At 38.8% G+C, this 17674-nt stretch overlaps 1 protein-coding gene across 1 annotated transcript; it reads left to right on the top strand.

Moving 5' to 3' along the window:
• Positions 1 to 890: 890 nt before the first annotated feature.
• Positions 891 to 15336, top strand: LOC122910059 (cytochrome c oxidase subunit 7C, mitochondrial-like). The gene is made up of 2 exons (XM_044254801.1): positions 891 to 993; positions 15131 to 15336. Exons 1-2 carry the CDS (start codon positions 891 to 893, stop codon positions 15334 to 15336), a joined length of 309 nt encoding a protein of 102 aa, XP_044110736.1.
• Positions 15337 to 17674: the final 2338 nt, after the last annotated feature.

Below are 17674 nucleotides of genomic sequence, written 5' to 3'. Positions count from 1 at the left end.
GATCGAGCCCCAAGCTGCACTGGGCTCCCTGCTCAGCAAGGAGTCTGCTTCTCCCTCTCCCTCTGCCCCTCCCCATGCTTGTGGATGCATGTGCTCTCTCTTTCTCTCTCTCAAGTAATTAATAAAATCTTAAAAAGAAAAAAAAAAGAAATGTTGTTACAGGATGATAGCAAGACAAACCTAAGACTATAAATCCACAGACTTAGATTTAAACAAAATCCCTCTGTTAAAATTCCAAAATTTAAGGAAAAATTCCTCTGTTAAAAAATGGAAGAGTGGCATCATTTGGTTTTTACTTGGGCAGAAGATAATTTTCCTATAGCCTGTACATGTCTGTGGAGTTTAGCTATAGAGGTAAGATGATTTTAGGTAGAGAAAGCTATTCTATGGAAAGAATCTTGCCTGGTTGAGTTTCTTCAGGGAGGAGATCTGATAGGAGCAAGGCACCCATTTCCAAAGTGGTTCCACTCCTTTGTTGTATCTTAGGAACCTCTGCTTCCACTCCTTTGTTGTATCCTAGGAACCTCTGCTTCCACTCCTTTGTTGTATCCTAGGAACCTCTGACTGCTCCCCTAAGAGACTTAAAACATGATTATTTGAGGAAATATCCTTGTTTTCCAACCAGTTTTCTTAGTCCATCCTTGGGGGGACGAGGATAGCAACAGAACTTGTAGTGGGTTGAATGGTGTCCCTCCAAAAGGTATGTCAACTTGGAACTTGGGAAAGTGATTTTACTTGGAAAAAGTGTTTTGGGATTTGTAGTTAAGAATCTCCAGAAGAGATCATCTTGGATTTCAGTGGGCCTAAGTCCAATGAAAAGTATTCTTATAGGAGAAGGGAAAGGGAGGAGACACATAGGGGAGAAAGCCATGTGAAAACAGAAACAGAAGATGGAAGTAATGCACGTGGAAGACAAGAACACCGAGGGTTCCAGCAGTCCCCAGAAGCTAGAAGAGAGGCATGGAACAGATGTTCCCCACAGTGCCTCCAGAAGTAACTAACCCTGCTGAGACCTTGATTTCAGACTTCTGCCCTCCAGAACTGTGAAAGAATAAGTTTTTGTTGTTTAAAGGCACCCAGTCTGTGGTAATTTTTAATGGTAGCCACAGGAAACTGACGTAAGCTGTTCCAGGTTGACTGTTCCCTGCAGACTACTCCCCCCACCTCCAAGCTCGGTCTGCCTCTCCCTCCTACCTGTCCAGCTCTCTTCAAGAGAGAGTATAGTCAGCCAACATGTAATACTTTTCTAAATATTTATGGGCTACAAAAATGCTTTGCATTTTTAAGCATTTCTCCCAATTTGACAAACATTATTAATTTAATAAACATTTGGTGAGGAGATGACTTCATGCACAGAAAAAGCCAGATCTCAGGGAAGCTGCTATAAAGTGTTGGCTGTCTGAAGTCCTAGGAAGGTTAGTGACGCCCATTTGACTCATAGTTAGTGTGGATCTCAGATGTACCAGGTACCAGGGGAGACTGCAAGGTTCAGTCAGATGTCTGTTCTGCCTTCAGGGTTATTAAGTCTTATAAGGGAGGGAAGACATAATTTTAAATAACCTTTAGAGCAGAAGAGGATTAATGTTATTAAGGACAAATAAGTTAATGTAGCCACTGCAGAGCTGCTTTAGGAAAGAAGGTTTTTGTTTTTGTTGTTTTGTGTTTTTTAAACTTAAGTTGATTCTTTAGGAGCCAGGTCAATCTTCTTTTCCACTGGGAAGCCTTCTCTGACCCTCTGGTGCTGGCCTTCCAGTTTTCTGTGATGAGACTCTGAGGTTTCTCTATTTCAGCAATTTGCACATTTAATCATGAAATTTATTTGCACATCTCACTTCTCTCACTAGACTGTGACCAAACTCTGAGTATTTGTATGTGATTATTTTTAGAAGCACAGTGCTTGGCACATAATTGCCACTGCAGGACGGCTGCATTCATTGGTGGCTCAGTTGGTTAAGCATCTGCCTTCGGCTCAGGTCATGATCCCAGGGTCCTGGATAGAGTCCCACGTAGGGCTCTTTGCTCAGCAGGGAGCCTGCTTCCCCCTTTGCCTGCTACTCCCCCTGCTTGTGCTCTCTCTCTCTGGTAAATAAATAAAATCTTTTAAAAAAATTAGTAAATGAATACATGCTGGTAGAAAGATGGTTGGAGGACAGGGCACCCAGTTGGAAGAAATGGCACAAAGAGAGGCACAGAGAGCAAGAGATGAAAAGGTGTCTATATTGAATAATCCCTTCTTTACAACTTTGCTAGAGGTTCATTTCACTTACAGGTATATCATCAAGGATGCCCTTCAGCTGCAGGTAACAGAATTCCAACCACATTGATTTCCTTACATGAGATTGTAGATACAGGCATCTGAGTGCTGAGTCATCAATGCCCCAGTCTTCCTTCCTCTTCTTATTCCATTATCTTCAGGGAGCAGCTTTATCCCAGGATTACTTTAAGGTCATGGTTCAGCCAACTTCATACCTGTGTCTAGGCAGGACAAAGAAGCAAAAGGGATAAAAGGAAGGAGGAGTCATGCCCACCTCAAGAAAATAAAACTTTCCCAGAAATCTCTAATAGATATCTGCAGATGTCATTGATCAAACTACCTGGCTACCTATCAGGGAGGCTGAGAATGTCCATTTTTTTTTTACTGTGGCACTTTGTTTTCATAAATATTACTGTAATATTTTATGTGGAAAATGAACCTTGACTAGGACTAGCACAGTCTGCTATGATATGGATGGGAAACAGTGAAAAAAATCTCATTATTGCCCCGGGTCCACCATAAAAGGCAACACTTGAATATACTGCCCCACCCCAGTTCAGGAGACCATTTGCCAATGGCTTTCAAAGATTTCATTTATTCATTTATTTGACAGAGAGAAATCCCAAGTAGATGGAGAGGCAGGCAGAGAGAGAGGGAAGCAGACTCCCTGCTGAGCAGAGAGCCCAATGCGGGACTCGATCCCAGGACCCTGAGATCATGACCTGAGCCAAAGGCAGCAGCTTAACCCACTGAGCCACCCAGGCGCCCCTGCCAATGACTTTCAAATCCCCTGGTCTCATGTGCACAGAATCTAAGTTCTTTAGCCCATTGGTGCTGCTTTTTTCTCAGTATTATGCATAATGGAATAGAGTCTTTGTGTTCCTTTTAAGGAGCTTTCTTTTAAACTCCCATAGTCCTGAACAGGAAAACAACATATAGACCAAAGCTAGAGGGAGGGCATCATTCCATACACACTAAGTTTCTGTAGTCTGTCATATGGGTCACTATGTAACCATTGACATTTCTGACCACCACTACGGTTCTGGTAGTAAACAAGCTGAGTCATTGTCCTAACTTTTCAGAATGGATCAGAAGACAACTGATTTTCCAAACGTGATATTATTAGCCTAGGGTAAAGCTGATTCTTCTGGCTTTTTGGTATATGTTTAGTATTTTCTAAATTCAGAAAATTTTGAGACTCAGCACAAAGACTTTTGTTTATGATATTGAAAATTATTTTATTGATGGACTATGGACAAATCTTAAAATGATTATAGAATCCTGAAAAATGTCACAGATAATTAGCCATATTATCCCAGGTTGGACTTCCCAGGATGATGTTGGACTTCCCAGGATGATGCTATAGCATCATGAAAGCTTATTGAAATAATTATAAGATATGATTTCAAATTATGTTTTAAACAGCATTAAGCACCATATTTAACAATAATGTCATGCACAGTTGCTCCCTAATTCTGTTTTTTTTTAATGTGTGCTATAGATTCCCTTGTAAGAGACTAATCTGTATGCATTTTGAGGTCACCCTATGAAGACATAGCAGGAAAGAAGCCATCTGGAAGTCCACGTCAAAATCGCCCAACAGCTTGAGCTGAGACCTCCAGCCTCTAGAACTGTGAGAAAATAAATTTCAGTTGGTTAAGTCATCCGGTCTATGCATTTTGTATGGCAGCCTGAGCTGACTAATACAGAGGGAAAATCTTCCCTTGAAACATCCTAGTAAATTTTGCTTTAACTTTAATTGCAAGAGGGGTGCATGGGTGGTGTGGTTGGTTTTGCTTGGGTCCTGATCTCAGGGTTGTGAGATTGATTCCCACACTGGGCTCCACACTCAGTATGGGGTCTGCTTGGGATTCTTTCTCCCTCTCTCTCTGCCCATACCCCTGTGTGTTTGCGCACACATACACACATTCTCTCTCTCTCAAATGAAGAAATAAATATGAAAAAATTTAATTGCAAGAAAAAAAAAATCACACGGCCATGGCTAGCTTCATGAAAAGCTGGGAAACTGTATGGTAAAATGCAGTGAGAAGTACCACTAGCTTATCAGTCATGATTGATCATGCATGAATGGAGGCATCATCCTTCCTAACGAAACGAGTATTCTGTTAACAGTGAGGAGGATACCTGTCAGATGGGTGAATGGCCCTTCTGCCACAGAGGCTGGAACAATTAGAGAAATTTACACAGAAATTATATCCAAGCAACTATATTGATAAGGATGACATTTACATAGCTTTGGAATTAGAGAAGCAAACAGATCATTGTGGAATTACAGAGAAGACAATATAGAGCAGATAAGACGTATGTGCTAGAGGATCTTGCCATCTTCAAACCCGTGAATTCCAGCTGTATGCATATAGTTTATCCCACATTCTCAGTGAACGCTGCATCCATCCAGTCAGTGGAGTGAGATCCAGCCAGAATCCTGAGATCATCCTTGGCCTCTCCTTCACCCCCGCCACATTCAGCCAGTCTCCAAATTATGATGACTCTATTCTAATATCCTTTGTATATATCTCGTCATTCCCCAGACTACTCAGATGCCTTACGTATGGGTCTTCCTTCTATCTCACCTGGATTACAGGCTTCTCATGTCCAGTGTTCTCCTCTGTGGTATAATCTGCGTGCTGTGGCCAGTGTACAACAGGAGACTGACAGTCCCCATATACCATTTTTCCACTGTCCTTCGGGACCTTCTGAATAAGACCCAGTTCTCCTTCCTCTCTCAGCCCAGTCTGTTTTCCCCATGTCAGCTCTTAGTCCACCATTGTCTTTCCAGCCATGCAAGTCTACTTGCAGTTGTCTCCTTGTGTCCAGTGCTCCCACACCCCAGCCTTGCTGTATGCTCTTTTCTGTCCACACTAACTGCAGCCCCCCAGCTTCTTTACTTGGTACACTCCTACTGTTTATCCTTCAAGATTTATCTCCTGTGTCATCTGATCCTTTAGATTGAGTTAGGTCTCTTTATTCTTTGTTTTTCTGTTTTTTTGCTATAACTCTGTGGCAAAATCCTTTGTTATGGGGAAGGAGAGTTTTGTTGAAAACCTACTCTCTGCTACATATTAGTTTGGTTACTTTTACAGACCATCTCGTTAATCCACAGAACATCACACTGTAAGAATTGTTACAAATTCAGGAAGCCTGGGTGGCTCAGTTGGTTAAGCGGCTGCCTTCAGCTCAGGTCATGATCCCAGCGTTCTGGGATCGAGTCCCACATCGGGCTCCTTGCTCAGCGGGGAGCCTGCTTCTCCCTCTGCTTCTGCTGCCACTCTGCCTGCCTGTGCTCACTCTCTCTCTCTCTCTCTGTCTGGCAAATAAATAAATAAAATCTTATTAAAAAAAAGAATTGTTACAAATTCCATCTAGGACAGGATGATTCCATTAGATATGGAAAGGATAACTGAATTGGACTGTATGGAATCTGTACAGCAAAGGGCTATAATGTTTTTCCCAAAATCATATATTAGTAATTACCTTTTGCTTCTTTTCAAATCAGAAGTTGTGACATATCTCTAGGCATAATTTCTGCAGGGAAAAATTTAAAAAGATTTATTTAATTACTTGAAAGAGAGCGAGAGCAGGAGCACGCTAGGGGAAGAGCAGAGAAAGAGGGAGATAGAGAATCTTGAGCCTACTCACTGCAGAGAGGGAGCCCTATGCAGGGCTCAGTCCCACTACCTGGGTATCACTACCCGAGCTAAAACCAAGAGGTGGACGGAGGCTCAACCAATTGAGCCACCCAGGCGCCCCTTCCAACTATTTAAGTTGATCTTCATATGTCAAAGGACTGCCACCAACCCCTGATTGACTGCTGAACTTTATCATTAGTTATCTCCATCAGGTTTTTGAAGGTGCTCACTTACCATAAAGTGTGCATTTTAACATCCGTTGTGAAAGTTGGCTGTAGCATCTTGCAGCATCTCCAACGCTCAATTTGTTTGCCATTCATCAGCCCTTAAGAGTTCACACTGCTCAACAAAACATGAAATCATGGCAGAAACAAAGATCGTGTCAGAGTAAGCAAATCAGTTGGTTGGGAGCATAGGATATTGCTCACTCTGTGTGTTGGTTGATGGGTCATGAGAAAAATATATATTAATTTTACTGCTCAGTGGAGTAATAAATACATTCTTCTCTTAAAATACACAAAACTTTTTCTGTGACAAATAGCCTGTAACAAACCAGCACTATATAGGATGGAACTAGAAGAGGAATGTTGTACTTACGGGAGGTATAACTGAGTCAGAAAGACTGAGAACTGGCCCCAGCCCACTTTACTAGGATCGGAGTCCAAATTTGGACTGAGGTCTGCCTTGCCTATTGTAGATGTTCTTTTCACCATACCATTCACCCTCTCTGTAACACTTACCACACATTACTATAATCATTACTTTTAAACTTATTTATTTATTTATTTGGGATGGGAGGGAGCAGAGGGAGAGGGACAAGTAGACTCCCTACTGAGCACATAGACCAGTGTGGGGCTTGATCCCATGACCCCGAGATCATGACCTGAGTTGAAATTAAAAAATCAGTCCATAACCAATTGAGTCACCCAGGTACTCCTCATTACTTTGTTTGTTTGTTTGTTTGTTTGTTTAACCATCTCCTTTTTGAAGTTGAGGATATTTTGAATATCAACATTTTCATGATAACCAAAAGGTGCACTTTTAAACCCTGACCACTCTATTTGTTAAAATATATATTACTGTACATTGTGATCATACTGTATGTGTGTTTTATTATTGCAGAATTAGAGAGACTGTCTCCAGCTAGTCCAGTAACTAAGATGACTGAGAGGAGCAGAAGAGAGTTTCTGAACAAATCCAGAAGAAGACCGTTGTATTATGGGCTACATGACTGATGAATTGTCAATTACAGATTTTAGTTGCACTGGTACATTGAGCCAGCACAACCTGAGGATGTAATCATAATTGATCTTCAATTAATTAATTACTTCATCTTTAATTGCTCCATTAAATTTATTCTTTGGAGCAACTTCTTTTCTTTTCCCTGAAAGAAATTGTGATTGCACCAAAATATTTCAGGCTACTCATAGGTAATACAGTCCAGAAATCAAAATTTCCACTTACATTCAATAGTGTAAATTCCAAACTTGACTTAAAATTGAGGGTTCTCAGGAGCTTGGGTGGCTCAGTCGTTAAGCGTCTGCCTTCTGCTCGGGTCATGATCCCAGAGTCCTCAGATCAAGGCCCACATCGAGCTCCCTGCTCAGTGGGAAGCCTGCTTCTCCCTCTCCCACTCCCCCTGCTTGTGTTCCCCCACCCCGTCTGTCTCTGTCAAATAAATAAATAAAATCTTAAAACAAATCAAAACCTTTAAAAGAAATTGAGGGTTTTCTTCTCTCTTGCTAGGGTTTGTTTCAGGCAGAAAGCCTAAAGTAAGAAGAAGAAGAGGTACAGGGCTGGCTTACTTTATCTTTTCTTATATAATGCCTCTACCTTTCTACTACTTAGCTATCTCACTAGGGTTTTAGACCCCTGGGAACTGATGCAGGGTGAGGGAAGAGAAGTAAAGGAGAAAAGTATTTATGTGACCAAAATTCTTAAGGATGGGCTTCTAAGACTCTGGGACAGCATTTATTTCTCTTCCTTAAAGTTTTTTTAAAAAATAGTTTTCTTTGGTGGCTCAGTGGGTTAAAGCCTCTGCCTTTGGCTCAGGTCATGATCCCAGGGTCCAGGGATCGAGTGCAGCATCGGACTCTCTGCTCAGCAGGGAGCCTGCTTCCTCCTCTCTCTGCCTGCTTCTCTGCCTACTTGTGATCTCTGTCTGTCAAATAAATAAATAAAATCTTACAAAAAATAGTTTTGTTGATATATATAATGCACATGCCAATAGCTAGTTAACAAAAAGAAACAAACTGCTGGTATATGAAACAACATAGATGGATCTCAAAAATACTATGATGAGAAGAAAAAACATGTTGAATGAAAGAAGTCAGATATAAAAGGGTACATATATGTAATTCAATTTATATGATATCCAAGAACAGACAAAACTAATCTTTAGTGATGGAAATCAGATCTCAGTGGGCAGAGATGGGGGTTGGTTGACTGCGAAGCAGTGCAGTGGGCCATGGATTTTTTTGGAGGGGATCGAATACTACTCTGTATCTTGGTCTGGCTAAAGCTACTTGGCTATACATGTGTCAAGACTCACAGAATTGTACACTAAAATGTTTGAATTTTATTGTATGTAAATTATACTGTAGCAAAAATTATTTTTTTAAATTAAGAAAAAATATAACCTAAAATTCATCCCTTAGGAGTGATTTTTAGTATATCATAGAGTTGTGCAGACATCATGACTAAACAGCTCCAGAATATTTGCATCAGTCCGAAAAGAAAGCCCATAGGATAGAATAGAGAGCTCAGAAGCAAACCCACACATACATGGTCAGCTAATTTTCTATAAAAGTGGCAAAAATATACAACGGAGAAAGGAGAGTCTCTTCAATAATGGCATTGGGAAAACTAGATATCCACATGCAAAAGAATGAAACCTGACCCTTATCTTATGCTATACAGAAAAAGCAACCCAAAATGGATTAAAGACTTAAACACGAGACCTGAAACTGTAAAACTCCTAGAAGAAGGCATAGAGAAGAAGCTTCTTGACATTGGTTTTGGCGATGCTTTTTTTGATCTGACACCAAAAACACAAGGAACAAATGCAAAAATAAATAAGTGAGATCTATATTGAACTAAAATGTTTCTTCACAGGAAATTAAATAATGAGCAAAAGGAAAAGGCAGTTTGTGGAATGGGAGAAAATACTTGGAAATTATATATCCAGTAACTCTGTATCCAAAATATATAAGCAAATCGTACAACTCAATAGCCATACACACACACACATAGACACATGAAATTAAAAAATGGGCAAAGAACCTGAATAGGTATTTTCCAAAGAAGACATACAAATGTCCAAAAGGTATATGAAAAGATGCTCAACATCACTAATCATCAGAGAAATGCAAATCAAAAGCACAATGAGATACCATCTTACACCTGTTAGAATAGCTATTATCTAAATGACAAAAGTTAACAAATGTTGGGAAGGATGTGGAGAAAAGGGAACTCTTGTGCTCTGTTAGAGGGAATGCAAATTGGTACAGCCATTATGGAAAACATACAGAGATTTCTCAGAAAATTAAAAATAGAACTACTGTATTGTTCAGCAGTTCCTTTTTTAGGGTATGTATTCAAAGGAAATGACATCACCCTCTCGAAGAGATAGCTGCACTGCCATATTCATTGCAACTTTATTCAGTAGCCAAGAAATAGGAACAACCTAAATATCAATGGATGAGTGGATAAAGAAATAATACATATAACATAATAAGATGGAATATTATTCAGCCAAAAAAGGGGAAGGTAATTCTGCCATTTGTAACAACATGTATGAATCTGGAGGGCATTCTGCTAAGTGAAAAAAGCCAGACAAAGAGGAATACAGTATGGCATCACTTAACATGTGGGAATCTAAAAAAAAAAGGTGAACTCATAGAAACAGAGTAGAATAGTGGTTGATTATTAGGGGCTGACAGTGGGGGAAATGGTGAGATACTTGTCAAAGGGTACAAACTTTCAATTATAAAATGAAGTTCTGAAGATCTAATGCACAGCCTGGTGACTATAGGTAATAGTACTATATTGTATATTTGAAATTTGCTCAGAGAATATACCCTAAGTGTATTCATCCAAAAAAAAAAGTAACAATGGTAGATGATGGGTGTGTTAGCTTGATTGTGCTAATCACTTAATAATATACACAAATATATATAAAATTTTCATGTGGTACACTTTAAATATATTACAATTTTGTTATTTCGCTTCAAGAAGGATGGAAAAATGGTGGGCATTTTATATATGAAAGGAAAAGAAAGGGGTTAAAATAGGAATGGCTGCTAAAGATTATGGGGTTTTGTTTTATTTATTTATTTATTTTTGTCTTTTCCTGACTTTAAAAATATATTCTTTTTTTTCTTTCATATACATTTTATTTCTTGAAGGTTCCATTTGGTTTAGTTTGGAATAGTTTATAGGTGTTGCTGAGTACTTTATATTTCAATTCCTCAGGTTGAAGGGGAGGAGGCTAGATGATACTAAGGTTAATCACTTAAGCTGGTGGTGGTAAGCCCTTCCCATTAAGAGGTGAATTTTCTTTCATTGGCAATGAGCAAGTAATAATCAGGGTGCAATGTAGGTATCCTGTTATCCAAAATTATTTTACCCTAAGATTTTAGCACCTATTAATATATATTAATGAGCATTTTCTCTACCAATTATTTTATGGTATGTTATAGCTGGAGTATTTTATGTTTTTACCAATTTTCTGTATTATTTGGTATTCATCTATGAGTTTTTCTTGCTTCTGAAAAGTCAGGGCAGATATTTAACTTTTTCCCTTACCTACCAATTTTCAGACTAAGGAGTTGGTTTGGTAATCACCCATAGTGGTGGTAAATGAGGTTTTCCTGCCTTCTCGTTTTTATTTCTACAGTTAGTTTCACCTATTATTATTTATAATAATTTTAAGTTCAGAATTTTTGAGATTAAAGTATAAGCACTTGTCAAGCTATATATTTTTGACATGACCTCGTTGATATTTGAATTCTCCTTTACCTCTGGTATAAGATATCCCAGGCTGACTTCATATGCTTCCTGCCCTGAACCTGAAATCCATAATTCTTCAAGGAGATCAGGTTCCTTTTATAAAGAATGATATGTAGAAGCCAATATTTGGGCACTAGTTGCATTAGTTGTTCCAAGGATGTCATTGCTTTTTGGCTTTTTTGTGTGTAAGTATGTGTGTGTGTCCATATGTTATACATATATGCATATGTATCTATATGTATAATTTTTTCCCAGTTCAAGATTCAGTCTTGTTAACTTTTATTTTAAGAATTTATTTATTTACTTGAGAGAGAGAAAGAGAGCAGACTGAGCAGAGCACCTGCTGCAAGACTCAATCCCAGGCCCCCAGGATCATACCTGAGCTGAAGGCAGATGCTTACCCAACTTGAGCCACCCAGGTGACCCCAGTCTTGTTACTTAATATATGTCGAATCTTTGGAACACTAGTATCAACCATTCCATACTTTCATTAAAAATACAGTTTAAACATATTTAATGTTTGCTTGTGTTTTCTAATTTAAGGATGGAAAAATTGTACATTAGGGAGTAAAATCCAATTACATGTCATTACATCTCTAGTTAACAAAATCAGTCTTTTTAGTTTCTTCAGAATCTTCTGTGAAATAGTCAGTCATTAATAGAGAAAGGAATGGAAATCCCCATTACTTTTTAAACTCCATACATGCTAACAGCATCCCCTAAAGTGCTTTGCTTTCAAGATTACTGCTCACTTGTTCAGTGAGATGCATCTCTGTCATGGCATTCTCGGAAATGGATGGTGTGCAGAGGGGGCTGGTGCTCAGAGGCTTTGGGTCTCCTGGAGCTCTCTGACCAGTTTAGTGGTTTATTAAGTTTCCTTTGGAACACCAAGACATCTTCAGTCAGATCTCTCACCTGGAGTTCTGTACCTCACTGCACTTAGTGCTGTGAGCCTGTCCTGACTATTCGAGTCAGAAAAACCTAGATCCATTTCCTTAACCTCTGTATTTTTTACTATGTCAGTTGTCCTGTTCTGGTCTTCATCTTTAGGTGATGGTGTCCCCCAACTCCTGGGAAATACTAACATGCCTCTTGTGAGAACATGCACTAAATTATTTGTATAGCCCTTGGATAATCTCGGCATGTGGCCAAAACTCATAGCAACTGAGATCCCTAGGAGGACGAGTCTCCCCTGTAAATCCAGTAGATTACAACAAAATGATCCTTGCCCATATTTACAAATATTGTGTTATAGTGTGCTCTAAGAAACTGGATATATCGGGACGCCTGGGTGGCTCAGTTGGTTGGACGACTGCCTTTGGCTCAGGTCATGATCCCGGAGTCCTGGGATCGAGTCCCACATCAGGAACCCAGCTCCATGGGGAGTCTGCTTCTCCCTCTGACCTTCTCCTCCTTCATGCTCTCTCACTGTCTCTCTCTCAAATAAATAAATAAAATCTTTAAAAAAAACCAAAAAACGAATATATCACTAGTATACACTTCATTCCTTTTCTCTTCTTGCATATTCTTCACTCAGCTGACACCTTTCAGTTGTTATGCCCAGTCTTTTTTTTTTTTTTTTTAAGTTTGTTTGTTTGTTTGTTTTAGTAATCTCTATATCCAGTGTGGTGTTCAAAGTCACAAGCCCGAGATCAAGAGTCTCATGCTCTTCTAACTGAGCCAGCCAGGCACCCCCATTACTTCCAGTCTTATAAGGCAGCAGCCTGGTTCTCCTACCACAGGATTCACAGAATGGAAAAGTCCCATTGTCTTTGCCCCATCTGTTTCTTTTTCTTTGAATTTTGACTGTTAAGTTTTCTGGTCAGTTTTCCTCTAGATTCTTTAATAGCGCATCGCAGTCTGCTCCTGTTGTCTTTCCAATTTATTATTTGTATATTTATGTTGAAGCATATCTTCATTCATGTTAATGTAATTTGATTTAATTTCATTTAACTTTGTTTTCTGGACTGCAAGCAACTTCTTTTTTTCTTTTTTTTTTCCCAATTTATTTATTTTCAGAAAAACAGTATTCATTATTTTTTCACCACACCCAGTGCTCCATGCAAGCCGTGCCCTCTATAATACCCACCACCTGGTACCCCAACCTCCCACCCCCCCCGCCACTTCAAACCCCTCAGACTGTTTTTCAGAGTCCATAGTCTCTCATGGTTCACCTCCCCCTCCAATTTACCCAAATTCCCTACTCCTCTCTAACGCCCCTTGTCCTCCATGCTATCTGTTATGCTCCGCAAGCAACTTCTGAAAACTTTGGCATTGGTCTCTTCATTACCTCTTGTCTTGCCTAGTCTGATGGGTATTGCACTATGTTTCTGCTTTTGAATCCTTTGCATGTTTGCCATTCATCCGTACTCTGCTTTGGGCTCCGTATTCTTTGACTAAGAACTTCTATTTCTGCCTGTAATAGCATTTTGCAGTTTCATAACAAATAGTACCTGGTGTGTTGTCAAGTAAGCATTAATACACACTAACTTGAGGTTATCCTCCGGTTCTTGGAGTCACCTTTTTTGGTCTTCTTTTGATATTAAAATCCAGTGGGTATTTAATGATCATGGAGTAATTGGGAGCAATAAATTCAGTCACAGGAAGAGAACAGAAAGCAGTTTCCTTTCTTTGCAGTGCACTCGTCAGTTGATTCCAAGCTTCTAGGAGTTCTGTTCTCATTTCTCTCCTGAGGTGCTCTTAAAGGCTTCTCAGGAACATCTGTTGTCACTGGAGCCTGACACGGAGGGTCTCTCTCTGCCTTGTTGTCCTGCCTTGTTCTCCCTCCTTTTTATGCTTCTGTACTTTTCTCTTCCTCATCTCCCGCCTCCAGCCCCTCTTCTTCCACTGGGACCTGTTTTCTTTTTTCTGTCCAAGTGTGATGATCACTTCTTTTTTTTTTCCCAAAGAGGCTTGAATTATGTCTTGAGCTGCCAAACCCTCCTACCCCCGTGAACTCTTGGCAGTATTTGCTACTCAAATTTAATAATACAGCTTTTTTTCCCGAATTCCTTTGATTTTTATAGTTGTATCTCTTTTCTGTTACAATATAAATCTTATCTTTTAATTACATGAACAAAGTTTATCATTTGCTGTATCTTAAATAGAAAATGGTTTCAAAGTTGTAATACCAAGGGGTGCCTGTGTGGCTCAGTAGGTTAAGTGTCTGCCTTCAGCTCAGGTCATGATCTCAGGGTCCTGGGATCCAGCCCCTCACTGCTTCCCTCTCAGTGGGAGCCTGCTTCTCCCTCTTGCCCAGGCTTGTGCTCTCTCTCAGTATCTCTGTCTCTCTCTCTCAAATAAATAAAATCTTAAAAAAATTGTAATACCAATATTCCTACTAATAACAAGTCCACTGAGTAAAGTTTAAGGCTTACTTACAGTTCTTTTTGTCCTTAGGCCATATCCCATTTGGGATAAAAAGACAGATTACTTTTTTTTTCAAAATGATGTGGAATAATTATTTTCCATATGGTTATTTGACCAACTTAATGTATGGTTCATTCATTTTACTGTGTTTTCAGTGTAGGGTTTGCTTTTCAACTGTAATTGATTTTGTCAAAGTATAAAGTCTTTACATAATTTAAAAGTTAGAACTGTATTAAAAGGTATCCTCAGTAAATCTTGCTTCCAGCCTCATCTCCAACCTTCCATTCTCTCTGTCTTCATGGGGAGAAAACATGAGAATAATATTTTTATTTTTGCTTGATCCTCTAGTAGTTGTTTTCTTTCCCTTTAAAATTAGGCAAATAATATATATTCTTATTTCCCCTCCTTTTTCTTTTAAAAAGATTTTATTTATTTATTTGACAGAGAGAGAGACAGTGAGAGAAGGAATTCAAGCAAGGGGAGCTGGAGGAGAAGCACGCTTCCTGCCGATCAGGGCTCAATCCCAGAACATTGGGATCATGACCTGAGCCGAAGGCAGACACCTAATGACTGAACCACCCAGGCATTCCTTCACCTCCTTTCTTACATCAAAGGTATGGTAACTCTACATGCTGATTCATACTTTAGCAAAATTTTAAGCTTACTCTTTTTGCTTCTTCTAAATTCCATTTTGAAAAATTTTCAAGGATATACAGAAGTAGAATAGTTTCATCAACCACAATGTACTTTTTCACTCAGCTTCAAGAGTTATCAATGAGGTCGTGTAAAGAGGGGGACTTAGTGGTGCTGCCATGTGTACCGTCTTAGGGCTCTGCGCCTTTCACAGAACCTCCAGCAGCACTATGTTGGGACAGCATCCGGAGGTTCACAACCTCTGTGGTTTGTAGGAGCCACTGTGAGGAGGGCCCAGGGAAGGGTTTGCCATTTTCAGTGGAAAACAAGGGGCGATTATTACTTATGATGACTTTGTACTTTGGATCTGGATTTGCTGCACCTTTTTTTATACTAAAACATCAACTGCTTAAGAACTAAGGATGTTTTAATTGATCTATCGCATAGATGTAGAAAAGAACATTTTGAGAGGTGCAGTCTCTTGAAAAACGGACCAAACTCTTGAATTCAACATACTCAGTATGTTTGTAAATAAACTTATGGCATGAATCCTTAATGTCTCGTCTCTGAAACATGGAATGTAATACTTATGCTTACTTTTTTATTTGAGAAGTAGTCCAGGATTAGTTTGTTTGGACAAAATATGTGTGTAATTTAGCCTCTTTCTTGTTTTTAGATTTTAAGCGTTTATTTAATTTTTGATTACTAGGTCTGGACCTTGTTGGTAATTTTTAATTGAAAAAGGAAGAAGTATGCTTTTAGTTTTCCTTACTTTGAAGCAGTAAAACTGTTTTTCTTTATGAGAGATAATTAGTTAATCATGAGGAAAACAAGTAGTATATACACAATGAAGTCCAAGAGGTTTTTTTTGTCCTTCAGAATTGTGATCTAAAACTAAAATTTAGCCTTGATAAATTTTTTGTTGACCAATACTAGTTTTGTTTAGACTAAATAAAAGTAGAATATATGAAATGAAATGTAATAGCATCTAAGACACAATATGGAAGTATTCCTTTATTCTGGAATTTTAGTAGAAATGTACTAAAAGATGGCTCTGATTAGTAGTTGAATCAGTGAATCAAATTTATATTATGGATGGTTAAATGCTGCTAGCTATATAAAATGTAATGACTTCATTCCTAGGGCTTTGTATTGGGGTAGAAAAAAGATAGTGGCTGAATGTTTTAGTCCTAGTTCGGTCATTTTTGGAATACCACTCTGGTATTAGAAGCATGCTGTAAAGTAGAGGTTATAAACGGGTGGTCCGTTTGAGTGCTAGACTTTTTGGTGATGAGGTGTGCTATAGTTTTTAAACCAAAATTTAAAAACTAGAATAGTTGCAAGAAAGTCTCTGGATTCTTGAAAAATTGCTGTGAGTGTTTCTACATCCTTTCATAGAACAAAGCCACTGCCAAAATTAGTCCTCATCATAACATGAGATGTCCTGTATATTCCTAATGTTAAACTGTTGATTTGCTGGAACCTTAAAAAACTTTTTTCTTCTATGCGATGGGACCTATCTTGACACTCTTCAATAACTGTGTAATAACTACTTAAATATGGATATATAATTAAATTTTTATGACTGCCCCCCAAATTATCAATGAGTTGTCAATCTTGTTTTCCTTATTTCTCTATCCCCCTGTATTCTTTTGAAAGAAATCCCACATGTATTATTTCATGATATTTATAAATATTTCAGCATCCTTCTCCAAAAGTGAAGAATTCCTTTTAAAAATATAAATGACCATAATGCCATGATCATATCTAAAAATTATTGATTATTTAATATAATCAAGTATCCAGTCAGTATTCAAATGTCTAATTATAGAACTGACTCTATTTTGAATAATTTGGAGCCCCCATCTCAAGGGATCTCTCACCTGCAGTCTTTAAGATAGGCAAATACATCTCCACTTCCCTGGTGGTTTTTTTTTTTTTTTGTAGTTGTATCTGTTTTTATTTTTTTTTTTATTTTTTATTTTTTTTCCAATTTATTTATTTTCAGAAAAACATTATTCATTATTTTTTCACCACACCCAGTGCTCCATGCAAGCTGTGCCCTCTATAATACCCACCACCTGGTACCCCAACCTCCCACCCCCCCGCCACTTCAAACCCCTCAGAGTCCATAGTCTCTCATGGTTCACCTCCCCTTCCAATTTACCCAAATTCCCTTCTCCCTGGTGGTTTAATCCTTCCTCCAGCCACATGGAATCTGGTGATGCCTCCAGCTTCCCTTTGTGGAGGTCTGTTAGACCTCATAGACAGGTTCTAAGATAACCCCACACTGGCTCTCTCGTACATGGCTTACATCACATCCATGGGAAACCCCCCTGCATGTTTTGCCCTGAAAATTCTGAGATTTTAAGCTATCTAATACCTATTCTCCCCCCCCCCCTTTTTTTTACCAGCTTCTAGACAGTGTTCCTCTTCCCACTTAGATTTCTCAGATGAGAGTTTGACACTAGTCCCCAATGTTCCCCAGACTCCAGGGACATATAATAGTCCCTCCAGTTGTTCCTAGGAGCCTTCTTGACAGACTTGATATGAGAGAACCAGTTTGTACATGTAAGTGAAAACGTTTAGGAAAAAGCAAAAATAAAAAGTTACACAGATTTTACTCCAAATTCTAGAGGCTGGCATGTTTCACAACCATCTTTGTTACCTAATTTCTGTCTTTAGTCTCTGCAGAAATTTTTATCTTAATATCCTCTTATATATTCAACCACCCAATTGGGCAATCAAATTTAAATAA

The sequence above is a fragment of the Neovison vison genome, chromosome 6, assembly GCF_020171115.1.
Source record: "Neovison vison isolate M4711 chromosome 6, ASM_NN_V1, whole genome shotgun sequence".
Taxonomy (NCBI): Eukaryota; Metazoa; Chordata; class Mammalia; order Carnivora; family Mustelidae; genus Neogale; species Neogale vison.
The sequence above is the reverse complement of the archived record's forward strand: the minus strand, read 5'-3'. Positions and strand labels throughout refer to the sequence as shown.

Coding starts and splice junctions, on each gene's coding strand:
- LOC122910059 (XM_044254801.1), top strand. CDS start 891: ATGGAAGTAATGCACGTGGAAGACAAGAACACCGAGGGTTCCAGCAGT. Junction 994..15,130: donor TCCCCACAGTGCCTCCAGAA/GTAACTAACCCT, acceptor CGCCTTTCACAG/AACCTCCAGCAGCACTATGT.